The sequence below is a fragment of the Parasteatoda tepidariorum genome, chromosome X2 (genome assembly GCF_043381705.1).
Source record: "Parasteatoda tepidariorum isolate YZ-2023 chromosome X2, CAS_Ptep_4.0, whole genome shotgun sequence".
In the NCBI taxonomy this organism is placed as follows: domain Eukaryota; kingdom Metazoa; phylum Arthropoda; class Arachnida; order Araneae; family Theridiidae; genus Parasteatoda; species Parasteatoda tepidariorum.
In genome coordinates, this window is record NC_092215.1 from 59,478,991 (window position 1) to 59,504,909 (window position 25,919).

General features: G+C 29.5%; 1 protein-coding gene across 1 annotated transcript in view; it reads left to right on the forward strand.

Annotated features, from left to right (window-relative positions):
* LOC107448813 (potassium channel subfamily K member 18) overlaps positions 1 to 25,919 on the forward strand; it is a 51,998-nt gene that overhangs the window by 3,871 nt on the left and 22,208 nt on the right. The window contains exon 2 of the mRNA XM_016064158.4: positions 11,410 to 11,935. Coding sequence (XP_015919644.1) covers positions 11,437 to 11,935 — 499 coding nt within the window. The 5' untranslated portion in view covers positions 11,410 to 11,436. The remainder of the gene's footprint in view (positions 1 to 11,409; positions 11,936 to 25,919) is intronic.

The window sequence follows — 25,919 nt, forward strand, 5'->3', positions numbered from 1 at the left end:
TTAGCATTAATGCAACAGTTGTAACAATTTGTCGACAAACATTGCTGAAAATGTGTGATTGTAAAAAAATGTGTGATCGGTTGGTTTGCTGAGAAAAAATAATTCACTGAATTCTTTGAATGGGAATACAAAAGCATTATTATTAAATTATAATTAACTAATTTTTAGAGAATTTTATTAAGTTAAAAATACAAAAACATTTTGTCAACATGGAGAAAAAATTACCACAAAAGCATTCAAGAAACTTGAGCCATGAATGGATTCAGCCTAAAGACAGAATTTAAAAACAGAAGCTAATATCCTAATCCCTTCTTCCACCTCCACCACAATCTCTCCTAAATTGCACAGTCCCATAGTGGTCAAAGATTTCTACATTCGTTCAGCAACCGTGGAAGAATTTTTTGTGGCATTTTAGTTTAAGAGAGCTGCAATGGAGCAAATTTTGATGCAAGCAAAGTATCGCTCAGTTGATGATATTTCAACTCTTTGGCGATACATTTCCGTTAAAAAAGGTGGATATAACGGATAAAATAATTTAAATTAAGAACATTAGTAAATAATTTTAGTTAGTGAAATTAAAAAAATTATCAAAGAAAAAATTTCCAGCTTTTCTTTAAAATTCCCTAATTTTTCCATGTTTTTATCCAAATTTCCCAGATTTTTCCAGGTTTTTTCCAGTATAAAAAAAATTCCCTGATAATTCCAGGTTTACCAGGTGGGTGGCCACCCTGAAAAAATAAATATATTATATAACGTCGTTGCCAAGTGGAAGGATTAAAACAGGTCTTAGGCCGGGAAGGAGGGTACAAAATTTGTTTATTAATTATTAGTCAGAGCAGTCATGAGAGTGTGTAAAAGTGAACACGAAAAGTAGTGCTCCTTGGTTATATGTTAGGGAAAATCTTGCAAAGTAAAATCTGTAAAATGTCTTAATTTAGGGAAAGAGGGAAATCTTAGTAGTTGCTATTGGTTTATGAAATAGATAGAGCGTTTCCTACAGAGAGGAAAGGGAAAAATGTCCTGCTTTTAATTAAATGCATACTTGAGCCAAAAATAGATTTAAGAAGAGGATGTGGCTTTTAAAAGTGTGAGAAAGTATTTCGATTAGAATAATTCATTAGGATAACATAAAAAGTTTAATAAAAGCTTTTTATGTTACATCCCCCCTCGCCAAAAATGTTTAGTTACAATCAAAAAATTATAAAAATTATCAATTTGTAAAATCTTCCCTATGGTAGAAGCATAATTAAAATGAAAATAATCAAATTTATAATGTTAACAATATATAAAAGTAATATGAATTGAAAAAAAAAAAAATAATACACATTTGTACTCTTGGTAAAAATTTTAACACAGTTAAAAATCTGTAGTGGCATTATCAGCAAATTTAAAATTTTCATTTTCAACAGTTTTTCTGAGTTAACAGTTTTTTCAGTTCCAAGTCCTTTGTTTAAAGATCACAACACAGTTTTTTCACTATAAGAAGTATTCTTCATAATAACACAATTTAAGTTAACTCTTCAATGAGGATGATAAAAATTTATAGACATTTTTAAAAATGTGCAAGTTAGAATGTTAAACACATAATACAAAATACAGTTATAGAGGAAAAATTTCTATCTGGAATTCAATTTGAGTATCGTTTACCTTGTTTGAAAAAAAAATGACACAGTGGTTGTTATTCTGAAGTTCAAGACTTTAGTATTGTCTTCATTTCACTTTATTTATTATTTACCTTTCATATTTGTCACCTTAATAGCAAAATATTTGAAAATCTCCTGAAGTTAGGAATTTATTTTTTATCTTGGATTTGCACAATTCCGTCAACATAATTTGGACAATGTTACGCACCATTATCACATTTAGTCTCAAGAATATTTGAAAATTCAAGATTATTTTCAGCTTTGCTATTTAAATCTTTATTTTTAAGTCTATTTTTTTTTGTCTTATTTTTCTACAAATTCACTTTGTTTACATTCTTGCTATTCTCGTTTTTTCTTTCTTTTTTTTTTCTTTTTTTTATGCCTAAAATTTTCTTTTCTTTCCTTTATTTTTCTTTTCTTTCTTTCTTTTATTTTCCTTTTATTTCTGCTTTCTATATTTTTTTATACTTTTACTTTCTTTCTTGGTATTTTCATTGCAATCATTAACCCGGATTTCAGGCAAAATGTCTAAGGACAAAATGCTTTTAATCAGAAAAGGTGATCAGTCTTCTCAGATTTTACATTACAACCTGTTTAACACAATTTATCACTAATTGAAATCCAAAACAAAGCTTTCAAATTTAATATGGTATTAAGGTAAATCAGTTTTTAATTTTTGACTGATTAGCTATTTTCCTTATTTTTAATCTGAAGTGCAAGTTTGGTTAATTTGCAAATTAATTTTTTTTTCTCATTTATATCTTTCTTTCTTTCTTTTTGGACATAATTTTTCTTCTTCTTTTTTTCAAAAATTTTATTTCGGATATTTTTTAAAGTAATTTTTATGCAGAGATCTTAATTGGTTATTTAATTTGTCACAATTGAGTGTTAGGAAATTCTAATATTTTCATTTCCATTTTAAATGTGTTTTTTAAGTGAATTTGGTTACTAATACTTTTCAATTTGTGTTTCATATCATTTTCCTATCTGTATGCTGGAATTAAAGTTCAGAAATAAAGAAACAATTTGTTAATGGAAATTACTGAGCTAGAACTGAGCTATGAACTAATTACCAACGTTGGACTCAAGCATTAATGTCTGGTTTCACATTTCAATTCAAATTCCAACAACAAGTATTTTATTCATTTTCCAAATTATTTGCATTAGTTTTAACCCTTCTTGATTTAATTTATAATTTCTGCCACACAGCAATTGCATTCATTTATCAACATCAATCATATCAATACCAAAAATCAATATCAATAGTTATTGTAGTTGCATTTAGAAGAGAAAAATTTTTTTAATGGCATTTTAATATTAACCCTACACACTATAGTAAAACAAAAATATAAATTCAATTAATCAATAAATCATAGAAACTGTAACACATAAAACAATAAATATGAAAATAATTTCTCGAAACATTTTTTATGCCAATCAATTCTCTGAAAATAAAAATTTCTCAAGAAAAAAAAGTTTCAATAGTAAATACGATCAATGTTTAAAAAATAATTGTTTCAATTGAAACATCAAATATGAGAAAAAAAATTTAAAATCATAATTTATTATTTTTGTTTATTTACATGAGTGTTTTTTTTATTTATTAATCAATAAAACTTCAAGAATTTTTTTTATGAGAATTGTAAAAAAATTAACACAAAGGATACGTGAAAAAGTTCGAATTAGTCCAAGAAGATATTTTGAAAACTGCAACATCAGATGAAAGTTGATTGAAATTCCATAAACACAATTCCAAAAGCTAAGACGAGAGCTGCTAGGGAAAAAATTTGTTTCTTCGTTAAGAGGAATTATATTTCTCCTTGAATGAGGCGAGGTTAGAACAATTTACTGACGATAAAATGCTACGCTTTCCGGAAGGGATGAGGTTTCAAATCGAATACTTTTTAACGTCTATCAGGAGTCCAATGCAGATTTTCTTTTCTGTCCAAGAGGGGGGGGGGAATCGAATCTCAGCTCTCTAGTTGTATCCATCGCCTTCAGAACGTAGACATAATATGCAGCATACACAAAAGGAAAATCGATGATCTTTAAGACAAGTTCCACTGGGCGTAGGTATCATTTATACAGGGTGGTCCTGAAATGTATGTCAAAAATGTAAAGGAAGGTAGAGGGGACTTAAATAAGCATATTTCGTATAGGATTGTGTGTGCGGTAATGCCGCCTTGAGCCGGTAGGGAGCGCTGATGACTCCGGCGTATAAAAGCGCTTGCTAGCTGGATTCCCTCACGGATCTCAAACAGCATGCATCGTTTCACCAATGTGGAGCCTGCCGACGTGCATTTCATGCATGGGGCTGCACAAGGAAACGAATTAGCTGATCAGAGGATGTACAGGTAGCGTCAGAAATCACGTGGACGCTGTCAACGGCCAGCATTGGATACGACGGGGTGGTCCAGGTCCCTGGCCACCGCGTTCTTCTGATTTAACCTGCTTGGACTTTTTCTTTTGGGGTCATATTAAAAGCCTGGTGTACGAGAGTCCCATCAAGAAGATCTTGTTCTCCGCTTGTCTGTCGCTGCTTTACATGTGCTCGACATGACTAACGTCTTTTCAAATGTAAGACGATCCATGTGCCGTCTCTGTGAATCTTGTATCGATGTTGGTGGCGGTTCTTTGGAGTACCTCTTGTAAACTGTTGATAAATTTTTATTTTCTTTTGTCTTTACTTGTCTTTTCAGTTTCCTCTGATTCATACTGCTTTACAAGCTAGTGCTTTAATGTGCCATTACCGCACACACATTCCTATCCGAAATATGCTTATTTAAGTCCCCTGTACCTACCTTTACATTTTTGACATATATTTTAGGACCACCCTGTATAAACAAAAAGTTTGATGATTGAAGAATTTATTTTTGTTGAAGTTACTGGATGAATTATGATGATTAAGAAGAATTTAACTGCTTATTTTCCAACTGTCCATGCGAATGAGATATTCGATATTTTTGATGTACCCTCTTCCGAAGTTGATTTATTTAATTTCAAATGAGAGATATTCCATATTTTTGATGTACCGTACCCCCTTCCCGACAGTTCAGTCCTGGCGACTTATAACGTCGTTGCCGAGTGGAAGGATTAAAACAGGTCTTAGGCCGGGAAGGAGGTTACAAAATTTATTTATTAATTATTAGTCAGAGCAGTCATCAGAGTGTGTAAAAGTGAACACGAAAAGTTGTGCTCCTTGGTTATATGTTAGGGAAAGTAAAATCTGCAAAATGTCTTAATTTAGGGAAAGAGAGAAATCTTAGTAGTTGCTATTGGTTTATGAAATAGATAGAGCGTTTCCCACAGAGAGGAAAGAGATAAATGTCCTGCTTTTAATTAAATGTATACTTGAGCCAAAAATAGATTTAAGAACAGGATGTGACTTTTAAGAGTGTGAGAAAGTATTTCGGTTAGAATAATTAATTAGGATAACATAAAAAGTTTAATAGAAGCTTTTCATGTTTNTATTTATTCGATACTTTAATATCCAGTAAGAATAGATTAGGAAAAACATCAATGTTGGGGCTATCGAACATTTGTGGGGATATTAACTGGTATTTTTCACCCTTATGCTTCTTAAATTAGAAAATCTTTGCCCGGTATTCACTACACTGATGTTTTCTTAAGGTTAAGTACCACTGTTCGGTATACATTTGCCCAGTATTCCCAACAGTCAACTTTTTCCTAATCTATCCTAATAGGATATTAAAATATCAACGAATATCAAATTGCACATTTTGCAGACATCGGTCAACATAGACACACACATACATACTTCTACATACATACATACACATACATACTTCTATTAATCTTTTTATGTTATTTCTTTTCTATAAAACAAATCCTAATTAATTACTCCAATCGAAACACTTTCTCTTTCTCATACTTTTAAGAAGCCACATCCTGTTATTAAATCTATTTTTGGCTCAAGTATGCATAATTAAAAGTAAAGACATTTTTCCCTTTGCTCTTTGTGGGAATTGCGCCAAGTCGGATTTTCTGCAAGATTTTCCCTACCAGAAAGACTGATCGTCGATGGAGTAAACTTCACTTTTCGTTCGTCATCCATTTGAAAATGATGAAATAAAATTATTTTGCTTTCATTAAAATCCTGTGTCTGTTTTCCTGCTCGGTCCGACTGCTACATTTTACAAACCGGCAGGATCTCCACCGTATCGCGTAACACAAATCAGGTTCCGAATCAAGACAAAGCACTTCTTCATTTTCATTTGTTTTTTTATGATTCCCACATTCTTGCATCATAACAGCTCTTTTGTTACTTGGTAGCTTTTCGAAAAGGCTAGGCCAACGAAACCTCCTTCTTTCTTTTTTTTTTCTTCTTAGTGTTTTCTCTCCATTCCAAAAGTAAACACGACAGTTAATAGGGGAATAAACCAATTTTCTTCGTTAAGATGAATCACAAACTAACACCGAGAGTGATGGAGAAATTGTGGCAGATTATTCTTTCGATTTCTGAGTAGAAGGGGTAAATGTCGCCATCAGCCCAGGGTCAAGGTTCATTCAAATCCAATTAATTTCGCAGCATTGGAAATAAACTGCTCACTGCATTCTCTTCTAGTTTGAAGTAGCCGTGAAGAAAGGTATGGGTTTAAGATCAGCCAATGATTTCTGACATTGTGCTGTAAGTCTTATTTCGATCCGTTCGTAAATAGGCTCAATCTTTTAGTTCAGTCAATCAGCAGTGTGTTCTTTCAGTTAAAAAAATTTTTTTAATATGTTTCGAAGAAGCATTTTATCATTTATAAATACCCTGCAGCTGTAACAAAAAATGCTTCTATTAATCTTTTTATGTTATTTCTTTTCTGTAAAACAAATCCTAATTAATTATTCCAATCGAAACATTTTGTCATACTTATAAAAAGCCACATCCTGTTCTTAAATCTATTTTTGGCTCAAGTATGCATAATTAAAAGTAAAGACATTTATCTCTTTACTCTTTGTGTGAATCGCACGACCTATTGCATAAGCCAATAGTAATTTCTAAGATTTCCCTCTTTTCCCTAAATAGAGACATTTTCGGATTTTTTGCAAGATTTTCTCAACCAGAAAGACTGATCGTCGATGGAGTAAACTTCACTTTTCGCTCCTTATCCTTTTGAAAATGATCAAATAAAATTAATTTGCTTTCAATTGCGATCTTGCAAAAAATCTGAAAATGTCTCTATTTAGGGAAAAGAGGGATATCTTAGAAATTACTATTGGTTATCGTAGAAATTAGTATTAAGTCGCGTGATTTCCACAAAAAGCAAAGGGGAAAATATCTTGCTTTTAACTAATGCATACTTGAACCAAAAATAGATTGAGGGACAGAATGTGAATTTAAAAGTGTGAGAAAGTGTTTCGATTGGAGTAATTAATTAGGATTTGTTTTATAGAAAAGAAATAACATAAAAAGATTAATAGAAGTATGTATGTGTATGTATGTATGTAGAAGTATGTATGTGTGTGTCTATGTTGACCGATGTCTGCAAAATGTGCAATTTGATATTCGTTGATATTTTAATATCCTATTAGGATAGATTAGGAAAAAGTTGACTGTTGGGAATACTGGGCAAATGTATACCGAACAGTGGTACTTAACCTTAAGAAAACATCAGTGTAGTGAATACCGGGCAAAGATTTTCTAATTTAAGAAGCATAAGGGTGAAAAATACCAGTTAATATCCCCACAAATGTTCGATAGCCCCAACATTGATGTTTTTCCTAATCTATTCTTACTGGATATTAAAGTATCGAATAAATATTTAAATTCTCTCTCTCTCTCTCTCTCTCTCTCTCTCTCTCACACACACACACACACACACACACACACACACACACACAATCATCTTGCAAATCGCTTCAAGATCTGAGAAAAAAAATTTTCCTTCCTTATTTTAACTGGCTCTTTCGACCGTTATAACTTCATCGTGAAACAGAAGTTTATAGATGTTTTGAATTCAGAGTTGAATTGTTTGTAGGGTGTTTATGTTTCTCTAGAAAAATGTTTTTCTTCTATATTAAAGAGAGTTGCTGCTGCCGTTACCGCCATTGCAGAAAAATTTTAACGAATGTGCTTTTCTCTGTCATAACACAAAAACTGTTTGATGAAATAAATATTATGAAATGTTGCACAGTTATAGAAAAACGTTTTAAAAAATTTCTGAAGTCAAAATATTGTTGATGTAGTTATTAGTAATTGAGCTATTTTACGTCAAAGTCGAAAACTGCTATTTTGCGTCGCGTAATTCTGTTTAGCGAAAACTATTAGTAGGAGATATATGATTGTTTTGAAGATAAGCACTATATAGTTTGTCTATATAATGAACTCCCCTCTCCACGAAATCTAAAGGCGTCTGCTGCTATGTAAACAAGAAATAGCGCTTTTCAAAAAGGGGAGCTTCTTTCTCTCCTGATTCACTTTCTCTTTCCGACCCTAGCCAAAACCAATCTTAAATTAGGATCCAACTTGAAATTGTTAAACCTCGTAACCATAGTAACCGCCACTACTCCAGACGAATGGCTAGGGGAGATCTTTACATAGACAAACTATTGTAGTTTCTGAAAATGAATAATTTGTCCCAGTTTGTTTAAATTTCGAATTAGTTTTGGGGTAATTAAATTATTATTATCGACAGTTTTTTTGGATTTTTCAATGTAAAATAAAAACTAATCACAGAAAATTATAATTTTTTTCAGTCAAATATCCCTATGACTAAATATTTAATTTTTTTTAAAACATTTTTAAACATTTGGAATTAAGTTTCAAAATTTTGGTGTATTTCTATACAATCTCGATTGGTATTTATAAGTAATACGTATTTATTTATTAATTTATTTATTTAGTTTTGACAGAACCAAAACCAAGTATTCTCTTTTTTTCCAGGATTATTTTAATTAGGGGGCTCGGTGTTAACATTCATATAAACTAATATCGAGAGTTTTTCGATTCTGCATCTGCTTCTATGTTTGCGTTTTTGTTCTTTCTTCGCCTATATGTGACATCACCTGTGCGTGATATTGGACTATCATTTCATTCTCTTTTCTTTAATTTGCAAGGAATTATTTTTCAATTTAAAATTTTTGTGATTTAAATTTTTAAAATATATATACGATTATGTTTTATTTAAAATTCACCTTGAATTATTTTAAAAGTAAAATCGACTGTTTAAATTTTTACCGGTAGTAAATACGCTAAAATTATCAAATTCAATAATTTTAGCGTGTTTACTACAGGTAAAAATTTAAAAAGTCGATTTAACTTTTAAAATATTTCGATTTGCTCTTCTATTTTTGCTTTTCGATTTGAATTTTTGCTCTTTACTTTGAACTTCTGTAGTTTATAATTTCATTTTTTTAAAAGGTTGCATTTAATAACTCAAACTAAGAATAAATAAATGAAAAATAAATCGAATTAATGATTTTTTTCATGTGAATTGCTTAATCCTGCGGTATATTGAATTACATAAAGTGTACAAATACTTATTAATAACTCCTTTGACTCAAGTTACATGTGAGAGAATGTTCTCCAAACTTAAAATTATCAGGTTTCTTTTTCGTGGATGATTAATATTTAGAAGCGTTTGTTATGATGGCTACTGAGAAAGACATATTGAATTCCCATTAAAAGTATACAACCAGAGTTTTATCGGAGCAAACTAGGCCCATAGCTAATGAGAATCGCGCGGTCTTCGAAAGTTGGAAGCAAAGCCATATGATGATGATTACGAATCCACATTTTTATTTTTTATCATCGGATGCCTATCAATCTTCTAGTAATAAAAGTGTAGGGTACACTTTATGAAGCCATTTAGATTTTTACTCCCCATTTACACGAGGTCAGACATCAGGAGCGTGACGTCACAAGAGGAACGAAAACCTCAATTTTCAATTCAGTTTCTTCTAGCCCTCTTTCAGACAAGCATTGCCGGGTGAAAACAACTCATGAAGCCCAGCCGAAATTCAGGCGTATGATATGATAAGCTCTTCTCGTCACGTGGTTATTTTTCGTCTAACCGTGCAAGATGGAGTTCTTAACATAAAGAATGGAGTAAACTTGACTAGTCTTTATTCTGGCTTGTAACGTCAGAAGGCAGTTTTCAGGCTACTATTTTCAGAGCTCGTTCAAATTAGGTATTACAACTGGGTATGTACTTGATCCGAACGGGCAAATCTGTCAATCTTATGACCGGCTGGACGGGGATTCGAATACCAGCGGTGACAACGTAATATTTCCTCCATTCTCACAATACGTGAGGAGTTTGGGGCATCCATTATCCGGAACTTCTCAATTGGTGGCCCTAGACTGTTGGATTTCGAAATTCTCATTCACGCATAGATGGTGGTACCAGAAGCTGCTTAACATAAAAAAGTCAAGTATTTCCATCTTTCACGATAGATGGCCTCACTAGATCAACTAATTAAGCCAGATACTGCTGTTTACTTGACAAAACACTACTCAACCACAACCTAACTTTAATGTTCATTACCAAACGAAAGGCCTGATATAATCTAACACCAAGGTCCTGTTATATTTCATTTTTATGGTTTCAAAACTGTTTAGTTTTACATTCAGTTTTATTTAATCCATACTAGTTGTTTCAAACCCGTAAAGGCAATGAGTGTTCCAAACCTAAATCTTTATGGTTTAAATTAGGAAGGACAGACAATACAATACTTTAAAACAGTGACAGAATTTATTTCCCTCCCAATGAGGTGACTCAGGCTCGAATCCCAGCGAAGGCTGTTCGGGATGGTGTCTTAGAATTCTCTTGCAGTCTGGCTAACCATGGATGGTTTTCGTGATTTTCTTCTCCATGTAACGTGGATTAGTTCCATCAAAAAAAAGTTCTCCATGAAGACTTTGTCCCAATGTTTGATTCAGGATTTTTTCTGTCTTCTAGATTGGGTTTTAAATTACAGGACTACAAAGTTAAACATTGATAGTCATTAACCTGAAAACTTGTGAACAGCTGTTCAACGCCGGTTATAAAATAAAATTTAAAATTAATGTTCTACTTCGGTGAAAGAGTTTCAAAGAACACTAATGGACTCATACGTAGATTTGGCCATTAAGAGGACGGCATATCACGGAAGAAACTTTTCGTCGCAAATTTCGTTTCACTTCCATTACAAATTTAAAAAATAAAGAAAAAGTGAGTTCATGGAAACCTAGCGTTAGCTATGAAGTTTAAATTGCTGGAGAAAAAATCAAAATGCAAACTAATTACTAAAAGAGAACCTCTCCATTTTATAATACTCAGTTTTTTTCTCATAATTTATTTTAATTTTGATATTTTAAAATTATCTTTTCAGTATTTGAAACTTTATGACTTACTCTAGGTTTGTCTGAACTCACTTTTTCTACATTTTAAGTGCTAAATTAGTAATGGAGGTGAAAAATAATTTGCGACGAAACGTTTCTCTCATGGAATGGCGTTCTTTCAAGGACAGTAATCACGTGGTTCTCCCTTCATGAAACGTGGTGTCGTATATAAAACGAGCCTTTCTGACTCCTGCGGCACAATATCACACTGCCGGGATCTCAATTCGGTGTTCTAGTATTACATCTCGCATTAGTGAGTGTACTTACTACTTTGTACGTATAATACGTACTCCTTAGTCGGTACTCCTTAGTACGTACCAAGGGAAGTGTTTCTTTCTCCTTCCACCAATCCTAAAAGGGTTAATCTTCTTCTTACTTTGTATGATTAGATAGTTTTATTGCCAGTTTTAATTGAATCTTTTTTGTTCTTTTTAGGTTAAAGATGATCTAAAAAGCTAGAAAATGTCAAAAGACGGTAAACTCTTGAGACCGCCTTCCTATCCAGGGAGTCCTATGGAATGGCCTCACAACAAAACTCAATATGTTGTGATAAATCCTATGCATATCATTAACCTTCAGGACAGAACAAGATCAACTGCAGTGCGGATTTTAGAAGCTATAAAAGCTTTTTCAGAAAAATGGTTTTCTCATATATTATTGTTGATCTTCTTATTAATTTATGCAGTTGTTGGCGCATTACTTTTCCAGTGGTTAGAAGGTGAAGTTGAAGAAAAAGAAAAAACAAGTGTTACTCATTATAGAGACTTAGCTGTTAACTTTTTATATGAACGACAAACTCAAAATTTATCTGAATGGAGGCGAATAGTTCTTGGTAGATTAAAAGAATACGAAAAACAGTTAGATCAGTTGAAGTGTAGCAGAATACCACTTGCTTCAGAGGACATTGGTTGGACATTTTGGGGGTCTTTGTTCTACGCTGGAACTATCTTCACAACTATTGGTAATACATCATTTTTTTTTACTCTAGCTCAAATTTAAAATTCAACATTTAGGGCACTCGCAGAAATTTTCTCAGGGAGTACAAGAAGGAAAAATATTTATTAAAATATTTCAAAAATCATATATAATAATTTTTTAAATATTTTGATAAATGAAAAAGAAAAAAACTAATGTTACTTATTATAAAGACTCAGCACTTTATTTTTTATACGAATGACAGCTTACTCCAAAAGCACACGCATTCACGCCATTGCTTCCAAACACGTCAATTTTAACGTACTTAGGATATCGTCAGTTAATTGTTTGCAATTGAATAGGGAATAATATGAGTTTTTGTTGTTTACTTCTATTATACATCCACAGAAACGAAAGCTCCCCGTTACAACATGTAAGTATGTTTTCAGTTGTGTAATAAAGATAATTACATTTTAATTTTCAATTATCTTCCAATTTTATTAGATAGTTTTATAATATTTAAATTCCATCAGCTTTTGATCCGTTAAGCCTAATTCGAAGTTGTCTTACTATTTATTATCTTTGTGCTATGCGTATATTCGATTTACAAACTTACCATTGTAAGAATTAATGTGTGTTTCCTATACTTAATGTGCGTTTCCTATACTTACTGTTCTTACTTTATCAAAAAATCTTCAAAATTATTTTGCGGACTTTCATGTTATCTTGTTGTTAGATATGTTAGAGTAAAAAAATGCCAAAACAAAACATTATTGGTATTTGACTAGAGAAACACGAAGAACCAAGAGCTACTTGTGGTGTTTCGCTGCACCACTTTGGTGTAAAGTAGTTACCACTATTTTCGGTGTTGAGGTACACTCAAATTTTTAACAGAATAGTTTTCAGATGAGGTGGGATTTACCAGAAGTTTCAATTATATTCTTTAATAAAAATCAGATAAAAGTCAGTCTGTATATTTAGCATAAAAGCATTATAACGAAATCTAAGTCAAACCTGGAAAAATGCTAAAGCAGCATGAGCCCCAAAACTTGTCTTCAAACAATAATTTATAAAATTATTGTTTGAAGACAAGTTTATATAATTTAAAAAAACTATTTTAGAATTATACTTAAACTGATTTAGGAAATTAAATTGAATCAGAAGAATAGAAATATGAATACTCCTTCAGGGGACACCCTGTCTGCATTCATGAGGGAGCTTTTGTGTGAATAACTGTATAATTGAGTTATACTGCATTTATGTTTTTTTCATTCGAATTCAATTGAATTTCCTTTTCAATTTAAGAATATTTCTCTAATTTTATATATATATTGTTTATTTATTTTGTTGCGTACATATACAATACGCAACAAAGTATTGTATATGTACAAAAAACATATGTACAAAATACATAACATACGTACAAAAACATATGTACAAAATACAAAAAACACGAAGAAAATTAAGAAAAACAATAAGTATCATTTATTGCGCATAAGATGCAAGTAAACAGAACTCATTAGATAGGTTCAAAATGAAGATAAAACAAAGGAAAATTGCAGACATATAATGAAAAAAAAAGGGGGGGAATAAAAATAGCAAACAACTGGGGGAAAAAAAGGATAAAAAATTTTTAAAAAATCCAGAAAATAAAAGATATAATCTTCTCATCAGCCCACACGATTATATCCGCAAAAAAGAGTGCTTTCTGATATTATATCAATATAGCCAAAGCAAAATATATTAATACAATAGTGTAAGGAGCACTCAAAAAAATTTTTTACAAAAATTACAACAAATAAAATAGTAATCTCAATAGTTTTTGTTTAAAGATATCAAATAGATTCTCTTTACCTTTAGGTATGCTAACAGAATGGAAATGGGGCGTTTATTATTACTTTAAAAACTTTGTTTTCCATCATAAGGATAATTTAAATAACAGTAACAATCCAATAAAATTTTCTAATATTGTTCAATCAATTAAGCAACTTCAAAAAAATTTTGTAATTACTCCCATAGACAAAGCTAACAATAATTATGCAATTTTCTGTAAAAAATTCTATGCTGAACTTTTAAATACGGAATTAAGAAATAGAAAAATGTTGAACTTAGTAATTTCAATAATAATATTGTCATTAAAAAAATTTTAGCTTTTTATAGGAGATTAAAAATTAAAATTAGCAATTTACAATTTCCTTATTTAATTATCAGTCCTAAATTTCATAAAATTCCTGTAAAATTTAGAACTATCACGTGTGGATCTAATACTTATCTAACTAAANTAATTATCAGTCCTAAATTTCATAAAATTCCAGTAAAATTTAGAACTATCACATGTGAGTCTAATACTTATTTAACTAATCCTGGCACCATTTTCTCTAACTACTTAAATAAGATTATTAACTTTATTACTGAAGAAGGTTTCTCTTGGATTATCACTAATAATCGACTGATTTTAGATTTCATTAAAAAAAATAATATTGATTTCCAGGATCTTTTCAATAGCATTCCCCTTTCTAAACTAAAATATGTCCTTTTGAATTATTACTATGATTTTAGAAATATCCTTTGTTGCGATTTTGATTATTGGGAAATTCTGATTAATTTTTGTCTTTTTAGTAATTATCTTTTCAATGGAAAGGATATTTTTCTTCAAATTAATGGAATACCACAAGGATCTAACTATTCATCTCTCTTAGCTAACTTATTTTTGCATTATTATGAAAAAAATTGTACTCTTAGTATTAAATTTGTTTTTAGATATATTGATGACTTAATTATCTTTAATTTTCAAGATTATACTTTTCTATTAAATGATATTTACCCAGAGGAATTAATCTTGCTTCGTAATCGTGATGATAATATTAATTTCAATTTTTTGGATTTGGGTAATATAAAAGATGATAATATCTGCTTTGTTGATTTATACGATAAAAGAAATGATTTTAATTTTAATATAAATAAACTAATTACTTGGAATTCTAATGTTTCTAGAAGCATCTATTTAAATACCACTTTTAATGAAATGAATAGAATTAAAAGAATATGTAGTAATATTTATTTATCCAAAATACAAATCGATAAACTCTTTCAAAATCTGATAAAAAACAATGGATACCCAACTAATGTAATAAAATTTTATATAAAATCATTGAATTAATCGTATATTTTGGTGGATATATTTTCTAAACATTTTTTTTGTTAATTTTTATGATTTTCCCATGTGCAAATCCATTTCAGGCCAAAATTCATTGCCAAAATTATTTACTAAATAATTTCTTTGTTAATTTATATAATTTTTCCATGTGCAAATCCATTTCGGGCAAATCCGTGGATAAAATTATTTACTAAAAATTTCTTTGTTAATTTATAAAATTTTTCCATGTGCAAATCCATTTCGGGCAAATCCGTGGCTAAAATTATCTACCAAAAAATTTTTTCTTTGTTAATTTATATAATTTTTCCATGTGCAAATCCATTTCGGGCAAATCCGTGGCTAAAATTATGTGCAAAACAAGCAATTCATGTTTCTCTTTTATATTTTATACTTAAATAAATATTTATTTTCTAAAATTATTTATGGTCAACTTCTTTAAATTTTCCAGTATAATATTACCTTGCGCACATCCCCTTCGGGCCCATCCTTGGTAACTAACAAATTAAACGCACTTCAGCAATGCAGTAAGAACGGCACTTTAAAACAAAACTCCTCTAGTTACGCTCAATTTGCGCTTTTGTTTTCATATTTTGCTATCTGGCAATCTTGTTGCGAAAATATTTTTTAAATCATTCTTGAAAAATTTCCCATTCATGTAAGTACATTTGAATTCGCTACTCGCTTTATAGATGAAACTTATATTTCATCTATGTTTTATTCTGTTTTTTCTTTTTCTTTTATTTTATTTTCTGTTTCTACGTGTTATTTTTACTTTTTGTGTTCTATTTTATTTGTTGTAATTTGTGTAAAAAAAAATTTTGAGTGCTCCTCACACTATTTTATTAATATATTTTGCTTTGGCTATACTGATACAATATCAGAAAGCACTCCTTTTTGCGGATATAATCGTGTGGGCTGATGAAAAGATTATATCTTTTATTTTTCGGATTTTTTAAAATATTTTTTATCCTTTTTTTTGTTTTATCTTCATTTTGAACCTATATATATATATACACACACACACCAATGCTGGAAACATTGTAATTTCTGTTCAGACGTCGCCTCGTACACCCGTCGAAAGACATCTTATAACTGTCTCGCAACAAACCTTTCAAATAATATTTCTTAATTTCTTGCCTTGAAAATACGTGTTGTATAAAACAACTAAAGCTTTTGTAAAATTTAATATAAATTAAGATTTATTTAAATATAAAATTTAAACTAACGTAAACTATTCGTAGAAATACACAAATTGTATTTGAACCACAAATTCCAAGCTTGTCAAGGCCAAATTGTAGACCAAATTGCAGAAAAAAATAAAGCGATTTATGCATCTAATGAAATAAAGAATTTGTGCACATGTGATTTTGTTATTTAATTTTAAATCAGTCAAAAGCAATTTTGATGAGATAAACACATTTATTTTATCTCCATATGTATTTGCAATTGACAAAATTTGAACTATAATTTCTGTTGTTGTAGTTTCTAAATTTTTATAACTCATTATTTTTTCATCTCAATAATTATTTGATAAATAATTTTTATATCTCAATATTTATTTGAGATTTTGTCATTTAAAATTATGTTATTTAAAAGGATGTAAAAAATTGGAACTCTTACAATTCAATCATCTTTTGGCCATTATTAAATAATGATAAATAAGAATAGAAAAATTGTTTTTTGTTTGAAATTATCTTTTGATAAACGAAGTGTTTCATGTCTTTCCTTATTAGTCTTTTTAGATCTTTCTTTTCAGAGTGGCATGCAGAAGGGGGGAGGGGCAACTTCCCCAGACATCCAGCTATCCAATAAAGATAGTAAAACTTTAAATCTAGTTCTAAATTATTTTTATTATGAGATTCACTATTATATTAATGTAAATATTTACCTCAAGTAATATATTTTGAAATAAAGAATAAAATAGGATTTGCACACAAATGTAACATTGAAATTTTAGATCATAAGACTTTAAATATTTTTTATTTTTGGATTTAAAAAATTAAAAATATTTTGTTAAAAATAATAACTTCTTTATTATTGAAGAATTTTTGCATATATTTACATAAAAATGAATTTAAAATATGGATTTAGTTATTTCATCTTTTATTAAAATTATTAAATTATTAAAATTATTATTTTTTATTTACTTACATTTATTAAAATATAAATATTTTATAATATTTAAGAAAAATTAAAAATAATTTTGTTGGAAACAATAAATTTTTATGATTAAAAATTTTCCCCATACATTTACACAAAAATGAATTTCAAACATGATTTTAAATTCGTATGAAAATATATAAATTATAATGTCTTTATTTTTCATTAAATAAATTTTTTCTTCTTCCTTTCTTAATTACATTCTTTTTCTTAATACATTCGTCGAAAATAGGGTATGTTTGTTTGAAGAAAGTATGGTTTTGTGTCTGATTTCGTAACTTGAAATATCATTTACATAAACTAATTAATAAATTTATGGCTAGTCCCTCGAAGCATTTAGATTGAAACGTCTCCTTATTAGATTGTTTTGCAAATTCTTTATTTTTTTAAAAAAATATATAAAAAAGGAATTCAAGGGAGAAAAACAAACCCAATTGAGAGAGAGTCTGTTTGCCAGTGTTATTTTCGGATGATATTGATGACTAAAGCAGACGTTTAAAATTTTAAAAATAGATCTTACCGTTTCTTTTCATCGCAGAGTTTGTGTAGTTAAACAAAATAGTATATTTATATGATATATATCCTTAACTTTCTATTTCTAGTTGAGAAGTTGAGTTAGTTTTCTAAGAAATATTTGATTCGATGACAGTATATATTAACATTATAATAATTTATTTAATATTAATTTCAATTGATATTCATTATTATATTTACAGGTATAAAATGCAGCATAATCTAGTAAGAGTTTGTAAAAATAAATTTCTTAAATTTTTTAAATTGAATTTTTTTTGTTTTTTTAACAACTGTTTAAAGATTTATTGATCATAATCTATGCAGCTTTTACCAGTATTAAGTCATTCTTATTATTTCTTAAAGAATGTTCCAATTCCATTGTGCTTTTAATTTGGATCTTAAAACATTATGCTTTTATCTCCCTTAAAACGTGACTTCCAATTTTTTTTTCTTCCCAAATCAAGCAATGCTGATTCAAATCAAGTTTTATTTTTCCCTGTATTACCATTTTCTTCTACAATTTTTATAACTGAAAATAAATAAAAAATATGCTTATGCTTAAATTAGAGAGTGATTTTTACGTTTTTTTTTTCAAACCGTGTGGTGCTGATTATAATCAAATGTTTCTTATTGCGGTTTTTACCATCTATGCAGTTTTTACTATTATTAAGTCATTCTTATTATTTCTTAAAGAATGTTCCAATTCCATTGTGCTTTTAATTTGGATCTTAAAACATTATGCTTTTATCTCCATTAAAACGTGACTTTTAATTTTCTTTTCTTCCCAAATCAAGTAATGCTGATTCAAATCAAGTTTTTTTCCCCTTGTATCACCATTTTTTCTATAATTTTTATGTCGGAAAATTAAAAAAAATATATATGCTTATTCTTAAATTAGAGAGTGATTTTTAAGTTTTTTTCAAATCTTGTGGTGCTGATTATAATCAAATGTTTCTTTTTGCAGTTTTTACCAGTATTAAATCATTCTTAATAATTCTAAAAGACTGTTCCAATTCCATTGAGCTTCCAATTCGGATATTGTTGCATTATGCTTTTATCTCCATTAGAACGTGACTTTTAATTTTTTTTCCTTCCCAAATCAAGCAATGCTGATTCAAATTAAGTTTTTTCTCCTTACATTACCATTTTTTCTATATTTCTTATGTCGGAAAATTTAAAAAAGAAATATGCTTATACTTAAATTGGAGAGTGACTTTTAATTTTTCTTCAAATCTTGTGATGCTGATTATAATCAAATGCTTCTTTTTTCCTGTGTTACAATTTTTCATATATTCTCTCTCTCGAGTGGTAAAAAATAATTGTTCTTTATCGCAATTAGGACGTGAGTTTGAATTTTTTTTTTCAAACCATGTTAGGCTAATCTAAATCAAGTGTTGTCTTCTCAAGTAATCATAACATTTCAAAAACTAAAAAATTGAACCGTGTGAAAATTTTAATAAGTTTATTTTAAATATCTTACTTTAGTTCGCCTTCAGAAGTAAAAAAAAATATTACTTTTTCGAAATAAAAAATATCTAAAAATTTAAAAAGAAAACAGTAGGCAATATCCGATTTAGAGACTTTTCAAATTTTTACTTTGGTAATATCAAAAAGTATCAAAACCAAATTAAAGTATTGACAGTTTACTGAAAGTAACTGTCTATATAATATATTATTACTAAAGCGTTATATTTTCATTTCTCGCAGTAGATTTGTGAATATATTTTGAATACTGGCAACAATGTCTTAAATATACAGGGTGTACTGTATTCACTGTCCTTGTTATGAATTTTTTGAATCCTTCTCAAAAAAGAAGTTTTAAAAAAAGCGTGCACATTAGCACATGAATTAAGTAATAATTAAACAAATTTATATTTAATATATAAAAGTAATATTTAAGCAAAAAGGAAACTCCCACTATTCAGGAACTTGCATGAAGCACATCAAAACCAGTTTTCGAAACATATTTCAACTCCTCTAGAGTAGCTCTGGCAATCAAACAGATTTTAATGTCTTCAGTCCCGCCTTCTTCATTAGTAATTCAGCATTTTTTCCCTCGTTTAAAATTTTATTTAAAACCCTTAATATGCAAACTTAATTATGAGAAGAATTATAGAAATATAAGGGTGGTCATTTCATGGACTGGTGACCGTAATTTCAAGAAAATAGGTTTTATATCTTTATTTTAATACTTCAGCTATGGAATTCGGCAATTCAGTTATGGATTTCAGCACTCCATCTACAGCAATGAACCAGGTCAATTTCGAATGTACAGAATTTCCTTCAATTTCAAATAGACAGGATAACTTTCATTTTCAGCCGATGTCCGTTAATTTTCAAGAAAGCTCCGTGGACAATTTTTACGACTGTGTGTTTGGTGGTTTCCTTTAGCTGCCATTTAATATAAGAGTATATAAGCTGTAAAATTTTTTGGCTGCAAGTTTATCGGCATATTCCAATTATTTATTCTGGATTTCAAATTGGTAATATCACAGTCAGTATATCAACAGTCCTGCAGTTCTCCCTAGAATCTGTTCCGGTCTTATTGAATTCTCTCAATAGTTCTCTTGTCTCTCGAAAAATAATTTTCACTCTTCCACCTATCCGGTTCGCGAATTTCCCTAATGTCGACTCCCGGGCACCCCCACTCGCCGTGGTTTTATTTGACAACTGTTTCATCACCTTATCTAGTAACCCTCTGAAAAAGATTAACTTTAATGCCAACAGATGGCGCACAGACTGAATGAATATTATGAATATTAATGTTTTTTTATTTTGTTTCAGTGTTGATTTCTATAGCTTCGATGAAAGAAGATCGTTTATGTTATGTCCGTCCTCCATTTATTAAATATGTTTTATTATTAGAATTCGTTTTCTTTTGAAGACAAGAGACGCAGTATCGAAGTCTGGTAAAAAGATAGATCCAGGTAGGGAAGAATATTGGAATTATTTCCACTCTATTTCTTCACCCTCACTATGCTAGCACTCGCAAAATTCGTAAACGAATCTTCGCGCTCATGGAAATTCTTAAAAGTTGCTTGTTTAAAAGTTGCTTGTTGAATTAAGTGAAGATTTTATCCTTGTTTAAGACTAGAAAAATTCAAATAACAGGAAAAAATACTTCATCCTTCTATAAAGAAAGAGGAAGAAAAATTTGCATACACACAATCATTTCAGTTAATTACATAAATATTTTGGTTAAAATAAATTTTCAAATAGAAACTATTCCTGTAAATTAAATAAAAATTTAAAGTAATGAAATATTTATATCTTCAGAATAATCAATTTCTTTTGAATACCTTAATTAATAAACTAAGTTTAAAAAAATAATCCCCTAAATAAATCATCACATTATTAAGTGTTCATATTTTTAAACCAAAAAGCATTACAAATTTTTTTACGCGGTTTGAAAAATAATTCTTTTTATTTCCTTCATTTTTACCAGGTTTTTTCAATTATTTCTACTTTAGAAAAAATATGTATTCTTCAAAATGCTTACAATATCTTGAAAAAAATTGCATATATTTTATACTGAACAACTTTTGACTGACAATATTTTCTTCATAAGAGAGTCTTTAAAAAAATTTGAAAATATTTTCATTAAATTTGTTCAAATATTTTCTGTGAAATGCATGCTATTATGAAAACAAGGGGGAAAATATTTTTAGTAAAGCCATGACACAAAGAAACAAATCTATGACATAATCACTACTATTTTCGTATAGTTAATTTATTTTTTATAACATCAAATCATATTTATTAAAACTTAAAATTGTGGCTGCTTAACTTTTTTAATGTTTCCTAAATTTGTCAGGGAAAATTCCGATATTTTCCATTATTCTTGCCTCTATCACTATTATTTGTGTATATCTGAAATTACTCACCTGCTTTTTAATTGTTTCCTAATTAATTTTATCATATATTTTGATATATATAGTTATCCTTTCATTCTATGCTTCATTAATTTCATAACTTATCCATCTTGTAACTTTTTCTTCATAATTTTCTAACAACTTTAGCTTATTAGATTCTGTAACTCAACAACTGGTCTATATATTTTATAATTTTTTTATTCAATTTTTGGGCTTCTAAGTAAGATATGGAAAAAATACTATGAAAATTATTACATTTATTGTCACTCTAAAATTAGGCCTTTTTTCCTCCTAAGTACGAAAACACATTTACTAACTTAAGGTAACATAATTTAACAGGATTCATCTATTTTAATAAGAACGATTCAGAGAAAAGCAGGATCAGAAAAAGTGAGATGTGTATTTTAATTTATATTCTGCTTCAAAAATGAGACACAGAAAACTTTTCTGTTATTATTTAATAGTATTCATTAGTCTTTAAAATTTCAAAAGAATTTTTAGTTACTCGAATCATATAATAGCCTCATTTGTAACAACTTGTTTTTAAATTTTTTTTTACACAATAGCTTTTATTGTTTGTAATTTGCTTTAAAAGTTCAAACATTTATTCTTAGATTGTCATGCATTCTGTGTGTCTGAAAACTGTATGACCTATTTTATTTTATCTGTCCCTTGCAGAATGGTAATAATTGTTTCTTATTTGGTAATAAAAATCCTACTTTTGCTGAGATAACTGATCGCAAGAGTTTTGTTTTATTATCATAACATCGATAAATTGTTTTAGAGAAAAGTGTAAGTCCTCAGCTTTTCAACCCAATTGCTTTAAAACTACTTTCTTTATTTAAGTAAATTGTTAAATTTGAAATTTGTTAAGATTCTCTTATTTGACTCAATATCTTATCTTTAATGAATCAGAAATAAATAATCAGATTGTCCTTAAATTGCTATACAGTTATGATATGAGAATGTCAAAGTTGATGCTTACTGTTTACATTATATGCTGTTTACATTATGTATATTAACAGCTACAAATTTTTAAGTCTTGGTGACCAAAGCTGTGGAATTGGCTAATACGTATAAAGGAATTTATCGTTTGGGACATAACATTTACAAAAAAGTGTCAAATCTAAGTACGATTGTTTAACCGCAAATATTATTGGCACAAATACTGCAAATGGGAATCACTACATCAAATTTAATCGTAGATATCAGTGTCAGAAAAGTGAAAAAGAATAAATTCATATATAAAGCTGACAGCAATAATCTCCTCATCATTACACACATATAAAAAGAAAATGCTTAACTCATAAATTGTGTAGTTACTTAAATTAAAGGTTTTAAAAACTAAACAATAAGGTACAAAACCCAGCTGTATTACTGAATATTGCGTCCACATACTTGGTAAAGGCACCTTAAATTATTTGAAATAAATTTATAAAAATAATTAAAAAGCTATATCCTACTCATATATCCTACATCCACAACGAAGCTTTATCCTAAAAAAGAAACAAAAAACTAAGAAATAAATAGGTGTTTCAAGAAGTCCGAATGAAAAGAGACTAATAATACACGAAAACTTTAAAAGCAGATAAATTTATTCAGACCTCATGTTCATGTTGCAAGTGAGACATGGGCGAATTAGTATTCGAAGATTTTCGCGAGAAAATTTGAAACCCGACTTGGCGAATGTAACATTGGCGAATTTCAAAATACGGTGCCAAAGCAGTGCCCAGGAGTCGACAACGTGTAAAGTCGCATCCGGTTCACACCAATTCCTTTCCGAATTTCCAAGAAGTCTTGAGGGACTCCGGATGTCGGATGAATGCTAATTGTGATGTGTCGTGTGAACGCTAGTGTCGGTGGTGAGCTATTTGTGATGTTACAATTAGCGATCGCAACGCTCGAATACGCCATCTGGGGAGAACACCGGTTCCATGTCTTGACCCTTCTCTCTCCTCCTCTTCTCAGTTGTATAAGAATGTACTACGATATTTTCCTCGTTCTTAATATTTTTCCTATTTAATTGTCAAAAATATTTTGTTTTCAATTTCCACTACACTTTCTTTTAGAACTATGTTCAATAAAGTTTTTAGTTCCAAATAGTTTCCCAACTTAAAAGTTTTTAATCTATTTAAAAATCAAGAGAGAAATTAACGTACTTCTTTCTCCTATGACTCTCCACACGCTATTGGAGAAAGCGTATGAAGTGTTACGATAGGTAGAGAGTTCTGTTCTGCACCACCAGTAGTAGCCCATTTCGATCGTCAATTATTTAAGTAGTCAAATATTCTCGCCAATCACATTACTCACCATCACATTAAATCTGATTTTTTTTTTCGCTTGATCAATCACATTTTATGTATTATTTTGATAGCATGTTTGTAGTGTCTATTTATTTTATTTTTTTGTTATTATCATTAAAGTCGATTTGTAATGTAAGATCTTGATTTTGAAAAGAAAACTGAAAAAGTAAATTACGGACATTATAAAATTTTCTTCGCCAAAATACATGTTAAAAAACTAATTAAAACCAATTTACTTTTTTCAGAGCGATCAGAGCCTTTATTTTTCAATCCAAGATATTCGTTACAATCGATTTACAACTGAACAGTATCTTTATTTTTCAACCAAACACCCTCATTAAAATCAATTTACGACTTTCTGAGATAGCAGTATCTATATTTCAATCCAAAACCTTTAATTAAATCGATTTACAACTTTCTGAGATAGAATTATCTTTATTTTTCAATTCAAAACCCTTGTTAAAATTGATTTAACTTTCTAAGATAGCATTGCCTATGTTTCAATCCTTCAAGATTGTCTTCCCACTCCATTAACTGAAATGGCGGAAAGCCAAACAAAAAATGACTTCACATTCAATGAAATGTTTTCCCTGCTAGAAAACTAAGTTAACGAGTCCTCCTTGAATGATACCATTAGAAATTGTGTACACTTGAGTGTAAACAGCTTTCTTTCTGAGTACCTCACATAATTAAAGAGAATTTAATGTTTCTGTCGTGTTTTGATAAGATATTTACAGGTATTTGGGTGTAAAAATGATAAGTAACTTTCATTGTATTTAAGCAAGCTTAGAGGATTTACTATATTTAAAACTTTACACGACATTGATCTTTTAGTGTAACCTTTTCAAGGGCACAGTAGGATGAAAACAGTTTTACTTACAATGTTTCTTAAATTAGATGGACTGTTTTTAAAAATTTATGACTGAAAAACGGTTAAGGCTAAAAAAAATCAATTCTTGCAGCAAATTCATAATAAATCCATATGCATATTTTGTTTCCTCCCGGAATTCCTGGCTATAGTTAAATTTCTTTTTAATCAGATGGAATTTTTTTTAGTCACATAGAAATTTATAAAATAAATAAAGGTAATAGACAGCTAGTCATCTTTTCATTTTGTAATGCAGCAAAGTTAACTCTTTATTCCAATTATAACCAAAAAGTAAGCTAGAGGGGAAATTCCGATTTTGCTGCATGAAATTCTTAATTGGACCAAATCATAAATCGGCAATCTTTCTTCTTTTTTTTATTTAATAAATTTAATTTAAAATGTTTTTGATCAATACTTAATTAATTAAACACATAAAAAGCTATCTGATTGATGTGGTTTAAGGTGCTTGTGGAATTTAAGAAATTTCTGCTTATGGTTATTGTTACAATTTCATTTCACTAATACAAGAAAAAAAAAACTCAACAATTAGAAAAAAAGTATGATTTTTCTAATCGATAATACTAATTTATAATAAAATAAAAAAATTATTTGAAGAAATGGGAATGAGAAGAATATTTCAATAAAAAGAATTTTCTTAAATTTTAAATTTTTGGTTTCATGAAATTGTCATGACTCTTGAAATTAAATTTATATATAGTTTACATTTTAACTCATACCAATTATGTATTTTATTTAATAAACTGCTGTTTGTAGAAAATGCAACACCATGAAAGAATCATCAGAATCAAATGAAATTTAATGCAGAAACGACTTGTACTGATACAAATAAATGATGAAATTTTCAAAACAAAAGAAACAAATTAAGCGTCCGAAATCAGTATTTGGTGCAGCCACCACGCGCTGCAATAAGTGCTGCTATACGACGTGGCATGGAGTCAAACAGATGTTGAATATCTGCTTGAGGAAGAGAATTCCATATCGCTTGTATGCGCAACCAAAGTTCGTCTTTGGAAACTGCAGGACGCGGATCACGAGTGAGACGCCGACCAACCATATCCCACACGTGCTCAATAGGCGACATATCCGGCGAATAAGCAGGCCAAGGAAGAAGTTGCATGCGTTGTGCTGAACAGAAG